General features: G+C 35.8%; 3 protein-coding genes across 5 annotated transcripts in view; 2 read left to right on the top strand and 1 right to left on the bottom strand.

The window, feature by feature from the left end:
• LOC105156932 (serine/arginine-rich SC35-like splicing factor SCL28) overlaps window positions 1-330 on the top strand; it is a 3,901-nt gene extending 3,571 nt beyond the window's left edge. The window contains 1 exon segment of the mRNA XM_011073201.2: window positions 70-330. Coding sequence (XP_011071503.2) covers window positions 70-79 — 10 coding nt within the window. The 3' untranslated portion in view covers window positions 80-330.
• On the top strand, window positions 5,689-8,806 carry LOC105156931 (U1 small nuclear ribonucleoprotein C). 2 transcript variants are annotated; one of them, XM_011073199.2, is made up of 6 exons: window positions 5,689-5,860; window positions 6,084-6,126; window positions 7,156-7,197; window positions 7,294-7,543; window positions 7,862-8,128; window positions 8,345-8,389. In XM_011073199.2, the coding sequence occupies exons 1-5, from the start codon at window positions 5,853-5,855 to the stop codon at window positions 8,113-8,115; spliced, it is 597 nt and encodes a 198-aa protein (XP_011071501.1). In that variant the 5' UTR covers window positions 5,689-5,852; the 3' UTR covers window positions 8,116-8,128; window positions 8,345-8,389. The 2 variants fall into 2 exon arrangements, with proteins under 2 accessions (XP_011071501.1, XP_011071502.1); XM_011073200.2 differs by lacking the exon at window positions 8,345-8,389 and adding an exon at window positions 8,535-8,806 and having other exon boundaries at window positions 5,690-5,860.
• LOC105156930 lies at window positions 8,947-11,110 on the bottom strand. Of its 2 annotated transcripts, none has more exons than XR_847396.2 (3): window positions 10,887-11,107; window positions 9,841-10,019; window positions 8,947-9,293 (listed from the first exon to the last, which is right to left on the bottom strand). XR_847396.2 is itself a non-coding variant. In XM_011073198.2 (3 exons), exons 1-2 carry the CDS (start codon window positions 10,975-10,977, stop codon window positions 9,895-9,897), a joined length of 216 nt encoding a protein of 71 aa, XP_011071500.1. In that variant the 5' UTR covers window positions 10,978-11,110; the 3' UTR covers window positions 8,947-9,293; window positions 9,879-9,894. The 2 variants fall into 2 exon arrangements, 1 of the variants encoding a protein (XP_011071500.1); XM_011073198.2 differs by having other exon boundaries at window positions 9,879-10,019; window positions 10,887-11,110.

Here is an 11,375-nt window from a genome sequence, read left to right as displayed (position 1 = left end):
CTTGCAAACATGGCCAGGTGCAGTTTAATGAATCTTTGACTGTTTTTCTTTTTCTTCTGCTGGGTGCAGTCCTCAATGATGGCTCGTTTGGTTTTGCTGCTATCGACTTGATATAGATTGTGACCATGAGAATGGAAACCGACGCTTTATGAGGGATGATACTATGTGGCTCTTGTTAGTTTGTTTGACTTTTATGTCTAATGTAACTATCTTTTTCTAGAGATTTGATGCAACCTAGTGAGATTTCTGGATGTTTATTTTATCAACAGTATTATAGTGTACTACATTATTTGCAGCTTAGTTTTATACTAGTAGCTGAAATTACTAAAATTAATTGATTCGGATGGTCATAATATCTTCTTGTTGCCAGTGATGACGGTCTACTTACCAAAGTGGAGCGAAACGGAGTATGGGGTTGTATATTAATGCTTATGCGTTCGTTGGGATTAGAACCAATTACATATATAGAGTTTTATGATGTGGATCTGGTAACAAGCAGCAGTAGTAGAGCTTTATTTTATGGTTTGTTTCTCTGCTTGGACTTGGTATGGTTTTTGGTCGCAACATGATTTAGAGTGTGTTGGGGGTGAAGTTTGTAAGTTTTCAAAAAATGTTGATAATTCCTCAGCTATGATGGGGTGTTGTATAAGCTTATAATTTTTAATTCCAAAAGGAGAAGGTTAGAAGTATAAAATATATGTTTTTCTCTAGAATTATTTGAAATTATTTAATTGTTGGACCAACATATTATATCACTCTAAATTATTTAATAGTTGTATAGATTTTTGTAACATTACATAGGAAAAGAAAGATGTTCATAATATAAATTTATTGATTTCACTTAAAGTAGGTAGTTTATTATTAAATATTACATTTTTGCATCCTAGGTAAATTATGAGTACCTTTGAGGTTCGGTATAATTACGAATAATTTTTTAAAATTAAAGGTCGTTAAAGTAAATTTTCTTTATAATGGGTTGTCACAAGAGGAAATTCTTGTTATACGACTGTTAATTGTTTAAATGGATATTTGTAATTTTTTAAAATATTAGGAGTTATTTGTAATTATAATAAAGTTTAGGAAATTATGTTGCAATTTATCGTTCCATCGTGATTTTATGGTTTGCATATACATCTGTTGCAGGAAGTGAGGCTAAGTAGGTTGTATCACATTCAAATACTCTATATATGTCTGTGTAGTTATGCAGACAGGGTCTAGTAGGTTGGGTTTGGGCTTGATTGGAATTTTAGCTGACTTTTCCGGTAATCATATCGGTTGCTGCTATGCTATTCCTATTCCACCTCTCTATTCCGGTAATCATATATGAACTCAATCTCGCCAACAACTAGGACTTGTCGAAGCTTAGGAAGACAATTGGTCCATGTTTATAGGAATTTTTTCTTAGCCCCAATTTAAATCGTCAGTTGTATAATCAAATTCAATTAATTATATAATAAGTATTATTTTATTTATTATATGAATTAATTGCTTTTTATAACAATATATCATATTATATGATGGTCGGCAAAATTTGATCAGATTTGGACAGAATTGAATTTTATGATTTATTGCCTACTGACACCACCTAATTGTAGGGCTAGTGTCAAAATTTGGATACATAGTTTTGCTTAAAATTTGGTATTTCTGGAAGGATAAGCGAATCGGTTCGTGAATGCGCAAACGGAATTGAAGGACGAAAATAATAAAATAGCATAAAAAATTAAACATAAAGCGTTCGAACCAAAGGGGTGTAATCTTGGTATTCCCGAACATTCGATGTAGTATGAAAAGGAGAATATAAAAAATTCATACGAGACTATGGTTATAAAATCGAGATGGGAAGTATAAATTTAAAATAAAATTATCTCTTAACAATTTAAGCTTCCAATCGGTTTTTGTGTTGAATAGTTCACCCAAGGTTCCAAACTAGCAACCCACTAAAAAAGGTCCACACCACACCGGAACGAACGAGACCTTGATCTTTTTGCTAGAGGGGATCAAAGCCAAACTCCCACCTAGTGAGAGAGGTGAGGGGCGGCCAAGAGCAAAAGGAGAGGGAGAGATTTTTGTGTGTTGTGTGTTGTATAATTATTTCCTAAATAATCATATACAATACATATATATACCTTGTATATATAAGTAGGAATGTGTCTAGATGCATCCCACTCGTCTATAAGGTAACTCCTCCATTTTTATGGTATGATCCAATAATGTCATATAGAGAGGGTCCTAGTTATGGCCAAAATTGCACTTTCCAAAAATAAAATTTTTTTAGTCAACTCTCATTCCATTAATTTGCTAGTGGGAATTAATTAGTGGGCCGAATTTATATAAAAATAAATTCAAGGCCCAATGAATTTCTAATTAAATTTAATTTAATAAAATTCAGTTACTAATTAAGCTTAATAATTATTTAATCCAATTAAATATACAAGCCCAATTCATTAATTAATAAAGATAAGTCCAATTATATCCATTCAATGGGACCCCATATGTGAGTAATCCAATTACTTATACCTTACAGAATTAATTCCAAATTATTTTGTTCTTTTTCGGTGATTTATGTATGACTCTTTAGGTTAACCTTTCAGCTAGACTTGAGCTAGTGTCCAACATTATCGATTAATTAAATCCAATTTAATTAATCGTTCTTATTCAACTATTGATTAAGAAAGCCCTCTACCATGAGTGACCGTTTAACAACGATTCATGGCACTAGAGATTAGGTGAATGTCCGTGTGAACATTTAGGCTCCCGAGTCCATACGGGTACGACCCTTCCATCTACCGTCTTTTGGCCTTAGTCTAGGGCATGAAATTGGTGTCGGTTCCCATCATGGACTAGGTGCTTATGTTTTAATACTTGAGACGGCATCACGCTTAATTATTCAACATAGAAACCACTTTTTCCTATTCGATCAACCACTGTAGCCACAGGTTCATAAAGCTGAACGCGTCTCCAAGAGCATAGGAGATACATCTGCCACATACTAACATGGGACGGATCCTCTTCTTAGAACTCACTGTCCTCATTACATACTCCGACTGCACTGGATAAGACTTATAATGATCATGTATGCGACACAATCACCTCTCGCACAAATCCAAGATACAGTCATTTTATGTACGTGACTACATGATTCCTTAAGTATGAGGACCACTTCCATAGTATCGGAGCCGGGGATACTGATCAAGCCTCTAAAGCTTACATATGACGAACCCCACGAGTTAGTTCAGTCAGTTGACCAGCTTGTCAACTAACCCACTGAAATTGCATAGACGTTCAACGTTTGTCGCTGATGAAACACGATATTTATTCAGTGAATGCAATACTCAGTGTAAGTCTCAATAAGACTCTCGATGTCCAGTTTTGAGGTCCTCGACTTGGGATGTTTCAGACCAACCCTCATAAGCGGGTTATGTAACCGCTATCTAATGCGCAACCCAACTACATGGGTTATCTAAATGGTCTATGGGTATCTGTTGTGACGTTAAAGCAGTGCTCAACATAATTGGTAAGTACAACAGACACATGTAACAAAGACGAATACTTACCATATTCATCGGGATAATATTACTTAAATAAAGATCACTTGAAAGTTCTCAAAAACGCCAATCCAATTAACTTTTTGATCACTTATTTCAACAATCTCCCACTTGATTTTAAAGCCATTTACCCATATTTTTGAACTAATCTGATCATGAGCAATATGCAATATCGGCTAGGTCTTATAGGTCTACCGCAATTCTGCCAATGCTCTACAGTCCAATCGCATGTCACATTTTCTTACCATCGCTCCAAGCAGATGGTGGTGTCTAAATTTTTTTTTGGATCTGTGATGAGATCTCGGGTCTTTTTAGCTTGTGTCATAGCTTAGTTGTCATCCTCCATTGTGACTATTAGTGCGGCCATGCTACGTAGCACACCCAACAATTGGGTGAACTTTTAAAGTTACCGTACATTCTTTCATGATGAAACTTGTTGTGGTGTTCCACTTGGAACCTTTTCAAGTTACCACATCATCATAAACTCTCCATTAATGTGCATCAAGAGCTCTTCTTTAATCTTTATTCAGGTATTAAAGATAGTTCTTTAACAGTTGTCTACTGCCTCGTCAGTACACACCCGATATCCGTTGTTATGCTTAAAGTATATGCAACAAGAAGCTTGGTGCATTGAACAACATTCTCATGCTGCCACAACAGAAAAGTAGGGTATGTCAAATATCTAAGTTCCTTATCAGTCCATCATGATTGAATTTTAGACAACTTATCCCTAGATAGGATCCAATTCTTACATGGAGAGTCACATGAATAATATTCGTGTTTTAGTATTCCATAATATCTTTCTATCATTCCAAATGATCAAGATGTTTTAACACCTAAAACACTAGGAATACAATTAAGCTCCCACTAACCTTCTACCTTGTTCTTGACCTTATGAACTTGTCAAAAATAAATATTCCAGATACAGGCCGTTCAAATCTAGTTTGAACTCTATAGCGGATATTTTAGCTTCGAGCCATTTATTGGATCGATGTCTTACATCGCTTCCCCTTATCCAATTAAACTTAGAAACTCGGTCATTTCAGGTAACTGGAGCTTTCTAGTCGTCCTTTTCGCAGAAATGGAATATAGTTAGTAAGGATTTGATTACAGATGATGTTTGCATTATTCCGTAATAAACCTGCACAAATCAGATGCCGAGTCTAATTTGCCTCCCATTAATCCCTTGACGTATCCAGAACCATTCCTCATATTCAAGAACTTTAATATGGATTGCCAAGCTATATCAAATATGGTGGGATCACAACTTTAAGAAAATGCCATATTTTTTAACTTGGTAATTTTCGAATGTCCATATCCAGATGGGTTAGGTAATTGAAAAAAACGTTATCCTAAAATTTACAGAATAAATGTTATAGACTCTTTGTTAAAATAATAATAGATAAAAAATCGTTAAATTTTTTCTTTTTCTTTTTTTTTAAAAAAATGAAGGTTGATGTGACTATTTGGTGTGGGAGGCAGTAAGTTTCTTTTCTTATTTTCTTTCTTTTCTTTGTAAGTGCAGAGGCCGTTGCTATTTTTTATATGTTGGTAGGGTTTTTGTTTATTAGTATTTCTATAGAGGGTTAAAATAAATTTTGTATTTAATAATATTCAGAATAAATTACAGCTACTTTTTTTAAAATTTGGTATAATTACAAATACATTATGTTGTTTAAAAAATATAAATACTCATAAAAAAAAATAATTATCTAATCCCTGGACGTTGAGGTGGATATTACTACTTTACCCTTGCTTAATTTTAAAAAAAATAAAAAAAAATATTTAAAAAAATACAAAAATAATTTGAGGTTGGGATCCGAATGGAGGCTAGCAGAATGAGCTCGTTGTTAGACGAGCGTTAAAAATCAGAGAGGTATTTATAATTTTTCAAATAATCAGAGGGTATTTATAATTATATCAAATATAAGGAGAATTGATTATAATTTATTTTAATAATTACTACAAAAGAGTGTGGGCTATGTGGGGAATAGACCCAGCCAAACTGTAAATTTGGGCCGATAATTGGGCTCATTTTTCTTTACTCCTCATCAGTGCTGTTGGGCCTAAATGGGCCGAGAAGGCTTGGTCAGTCTGGCCCATCATGAAGCCGGCGAAGCTTTTGTTAGGATGAGCTCTCTCTCTCTCTGTCTCCCGCAACAGCGAGAAACCCTACAGTTTTCACTCCAAAAACCTCTCTAATCGCCATATGATTTAATTTTACTCGTTAATTTTGCTGTAAATCTCTACGCCTTTCTCGTCGATTATTTGTATTTGAGATCCGGATTTGGTACGGTTTTTGCTCTAATGCCACGGTACTGATATCTTCACCTTCTTCTTTGTGTGGTTTCATGCACAAATTTCTCATTTTCCTCTGAAAAATAGTTGCAATTACTGGGAGAATTGATCCTTTTTTTTTTTTTTTGGCTTGCAGGTACTACTGTGATTATTGCGACACTTACATTTCTCATTTTCCTCTGAAAAATAGTTGCAATTACTGGGAGAATTGATCCTTTTTTTTTTTTTTTTGGCTTGCAGGTACTACTGTGATTATTGCGACACTTACTTGACCCATGATTCTGTAAGATTTCTTTCTCAAACTCTTGTGTATTTTTGAGTTTTGTTATTGCCTTGATTATTTCTGTTTTCTTTCTGGTTCGTAGTCAGAATTTGTGATGTTTGACTGTTATTTCTTGTGATTTCGCTGTTCTGGGCTTTTTTTGGTTTTTTGCTTGGATTAAATCCTAAAACTCATTTAATTAAATTTTAATATGAGAGTTGTCTGACATTAGTTGGAATTTGATAAAAAAAAAATTCCATTTTATAGAACTTGATTATTGGACCAAATTATTACAAATTTAAATGCATTTGCTTTAGGAGTCTCGTGTCTTCTCTTATAGAATATATGTCAAAAAGCTGAAATTTCTTAAATTGATAACCCTACATTGTGGTCGAAGTCTTCTGTGAATCTTGATTTTACATTGGTTCTGAGCAGGTATAACTGCCTGGTAGGGTTTTCTCATATATTTACAATTGTGGCTAATATATGTTGTTTTTATTTTCATTTTTGGTGTGTGTTGTATCTAGTTTAGAATATATTAATTGTAATATTTCAACTCGAGGGGATATCTGAATCCAGCTTAAATTGGTGCATATCAGTAAAAATTCTGTGCCTCCAGACAATTGATAAAACACACTTGGAAGCTTGATAGAATTTTGCTAGAAATGTGTTCTGGGACAGGCTAGCTTAAAACTAGTTTAGACTAGGATGTACGGAGTTTTTTATGTTGCGTACGGGATGTAAGCCAATTTTCCTCGTAAACCTGTTTAAAATTGATCATGCTAAAAGTGGTGTTTGCCAATATCCTTTAAGAAGAGAAGGGTGGAGATACATAAACTTCTAATCTCTAACCTAGTCTACATGGATCACAATGGAAGTGCATTTAAGCATCTCTTTTCTATGAAAATCAAGAATGCTCATGTGCATCATCATTTGATGTTATCAAATACAGCATGCACTGTGCAATGATTGTGTAAACGCTAGTTTTCTGATGCTTCAGCATAAACCGTGCTGTATTTTCTAAGAATAAAATTCTTTTTGTTTTTTCAGCCTTCCGTCAGAAAGCAGCATAATGCTGGTTACAAACACAAGGTATAGCGCTCACCAATGAAGTAGTAGAGTATTGATTCATATAATCATCAGGAACTTTTTCAATTTCACTGATGATGAATATATCCACGTATCCAGGCAAATATAAGGGCTTATTACCAGAAGTTTGAAGAACAGCAAACACAGATTTTGATTGATCAGAAGATCAAGGAGCATCTTGGGCAGGCGGCAGCATACCAACAAATTGGTGCAGCTTATAACCAACATCTTGCTGCTTACCCTGGAGGACGACCACGCCTGCCTATACCACCTCCAATGTTGCCTATTCCAGGCGCAATGCCGCTGGCCCCTGGTGTAAGACCACCTGTTTTGCCAGTTCCTGTTCCTGGTAAACCAACTGTGCCTGCTACTTAAATTTTTCTATTAATTACATAACCACAACCAACTGTTTATAAATCAATGATCAAAATGAAATTTTGATTGACCATCTTTGGCAAGGGCATCATTAGAGCGTGTAGGCTATTTCTTTTGTTTAGCCAATTCCAGAAATGCTTGTGCTCAGCTTTTGTTGAGTTGAGTTGGTGACTTCTCTGGCCTTGTTGTCCTTGCTGCTCAATTTAAAGGGACCAAAAAAAAGAAGATAAATTAAACTGAAACTTCAGAAACTAATCTCAGCAGTACTGAATTTCTCCTTTTGCTGGCTTAGGTTATGGAGCTGCTCCACTGGGGCCAATGCAGCCCCAACCTGGTTCTTCTTTGCCCCTACCACCGGGTGGGGCTCCAGCGCCACCAAGTACAAGTGCCCCTCCACCAGTTCCAGGAGGAGGCCCACCCCCTAGTTCTAGTGGTGTTCTTCCCCCTGCTACACAAATGTTTAATGCTAATCCCACTGGAACTACTGCTGCTACTGCAACTCCAGGGGGCTATTCTTATCCACAAACCTCCCAGACGAGTAATTGATTTGTCTGAAAAGGTAAGTGCATTCACAATATTGCTGAATCCTTTGCTTATAATGGTGTCTTTCCCTGATTTAACAATTTATTTTAGTTCTAGTTTTCAAAGAAAGAAAGTTAAGCCTCATTGCAAAGACGTCCTCTGTGTGCTTCCTTCATTCTTTGCATAAGAATCACTTGTGATGCTACTTTTCATTTTGGGTGTAAGACATTTTCCTCTTTTGCCTCCTCATTAGGGCCTGGGAAGCTTGATGGCTCACCCCATGCCCTGGGCTTCAAAGTTCTGAGACAACTGAAACTGATGAGTTTGCAGGGATGCACAACCAAGGATACTTGACATACTCAAAATTTCTATGCCCTGTTTTTTTGGAACCCATCTGAAATACTGCTGGACCTACTAATACTATTAGTTCTGTGCTTTTGCAGGTTAAGAGTATTCAAGTTGCGCTGAGCACTGCCTTTCCAGTCCCTAGAATGTAGCATTTCAAGTCTCCAGAGAGAGATTAGGGTACATATGTACTAAAACCATGTTACTGAATTAGCTTGGCCATGAAAACTGCTAATTCTTCGACTAGTTGTTACTCAAAGATAATGGTTGAATTGGTTGTCCATATTTCTCAGTTCTGATAGTCGACTACATGCTGTTGGGCCTTGTTTAGTTGATAAAGAAGACTTGAAAGTAACATTTGGATGCTTCAGGCATGAGTCTCAGTTTTGCTATGCTCATTCATTTGATCTGCATAAGGTGTTTTTGGTGCATGTTGCACAATTACTATGTATTTTTCTCATCAAATTACAGGAGCAGCATTTATCAATTGAGAAGTAAAATACAGCACTATTTATGTGTTGGTTAACCTCAACTTTCAAGATAAGCTCTGAACTTTCGCAGTCCCATTTTCCCCATTCTACAAACAGAACAAAGATAGAAAAGCACCATATCAAGTATTACATCAAAGAGATGTTGTAAAAGCAATCCCGAAAGCAGCAACAAATAACAAATAACCAACAATTAAACCTAGAATGGGTACTTCTTGTCTTTTGAAATAATGAAATTAACTTGACCCAAGAAAAACCCCAAACATTTATATGAAGTTCCAGTGAAAAACATTAAAATTGCTGGCACGATTAGAAGCTCCATCAAGACTAAGCGATTCAACGTTCTTTGTTGAAATGAAATGCGCCCTTCTGCAACCAAAGTGAGGGTCATTACATGGGCCATAATATGTAACATTTGATGTAAGCAAACAAGTGATCACTAGAAACCTGAATCATTTTTCAGCTGCTACAGTGGGAGAGAAATGTTGATTCATTTTCTTAATTTAATTTTCTGAATGAAGCAGAAGAAGTATCTAAAGAAAAGAAGAAATCACATGCAACTGATATACCAGCTATCATAATTTCAACATTATTATATGTTTTCCAACTTACATATTTACACATGTTATGATAGTGGGTTATTAGCCTACTGCAAAAAGCCAGGAATTGACAAAAAGAAATTTATCATAATTCTCTATCCTGGGAAGGCTCTTCATGTTTCACTTGCTCCAAAAAACCCAAACCAGGACCAAAATTTAAGATAATGATCATTAAACACCATTAAAATATCTAAGGATTTAATGGATTCAACCGGTATATAAAACCAGTGTAAGCCCGGTAAGCTAGCTAATAAGCTCAACATATTTTACTACCACCAACTCAAAAACATAACAGGAAAACCGGAGCGAAGTCTCACAATTAAAATCGTGAAGAATGAAGCCCTTTTATACCAACCAAGTGCAAACATGAGCTAGGAACTCTTTCTTGTCTGCTTATCGTGATCTCTCCAAGGATTGAGAGCTTCTCGAATGGCCTGAGCTTCAGGGGTACTCTCCCAAGCCCTCTTCTCTGACTCCAAAACTGTCACTTTATCATCTGTTTGAATCCAAAGTGGAGACATAAAGATCCACACTGCAAAGCTATAACGCCAACTACAAGCAAACCAACTAGCCAAAACAAACATGGACTTGACAACAAGAAGAATATTGCAATATAGAGATTTAAGTCACCACTTGAGAATCAGAAGTTAATCCAAGTGAAAGAATTTGAAGAACTGCAGATATTAAAGTAGAGTAATCCCATCTGAGAGCACTCAATTATTCACATTGATCTACTACTCTGAGGGATTCTAATCACACAGATTTTTACCAACCATAACGAGAGATTGAACTTATTCTATAAAAAGCAACATTCTTGCCCAAACAGAAGTCCTCTATAACTTGCACGAACCCGTTTCCTGAATCCAAGATGGCATTTAACAAGGTAACTGTCCACCTAACCTTAAGTAGCTAGTACTTAACTCTTAGCCCTACAAGAACAAGACACAAAATCCTGGCTATAAACTGAAGTCCAATCAGTAACTTCAGCCCACAGAGCTTTCTCAGGGATAATTTCAGTATTTTCCTAATTTCAGCCCGCAATGAAATTGGTGGCTAGGTTCTATGATCTAATTATGCAGAAGCTCCGATTACAAGGCTCCAATTCCCTACTACCAGCGTCAAGAATTGAAAATATCCAACTTTCTTTACACCGAACTATATCAAGACGAATTTCAACTGCAAACACACACACAAACAAGCTAGGGAGATTGGAAACTAATTGGTCTGAACAATATCTAAAATGGGTTTCCACCATTAATCGATTAAGAGCCACAATGAAGAAATAAGGTTAAAATCTTGAAACTATCTTGTGTTTGTGGGTGGGTGGGTGTGAAGATAGAGGTGAAAAGGAGGGTTCTCACACAGAAGCCCGTTTTGATCATGAAAAGCTCCATGGAACCTCCAATCAACGCTGAAACAACTCCTATTTTCAAGTACCAATCCAAGAACTTCATTGTTTCCGTTCCTTTGTATTGCTTCCTAAAATCAAAACGCTGTTCCAACAATCCCTTTTCTTTGAAAAACAAAATCAAGGAAAAAAATGGAAAATTTCCTCGCAAGTTTTTCCGGGGTTTAGTAGGAAGTCAAGGTGAATGGCACCAAGATCCGATCGAACAAAATTATGGGCTTGTAAGTTTCTGAAGCGTCCAGAACCCAAAGACAGCCCATTTGGTCATACGTTGGGCAACGTTGTGTCGGCCCGTCTCACCTCCCTCTGTCTCCATATTATGCGGGTTAATTATAATTTAGGTAAATTATAATATTTTTTTTTAAATTTAATATAATTATAAATACTTTTTTATTATTTAAAAAATTATAAATACTTCTCTGATATTTGATGAAGTTATATAAA

The sequence above is a fragment of the Sesamum indicum genome, linkage group LG3, assembly GCF_000512975.1.
Source record: "Sesamum indicum cultivar Zhongzhi No. 13 linkage group LG3, S_indicum_v1.0, whole genome shotgun sequence".
Taxonomy (NCBI): domain Eukaryota; kingdom Viridiplantae; phylum Streptophyta; class Magnoliopsida; order Lamiales; family Pedaliaceae; genus Sesamum; species Sesamum indicum.
The sequence above is the reverse complement of the archived record's forward strand: the minus strand, read 5'-3'. Positions and strand labels throughout refer to the sequence as shown.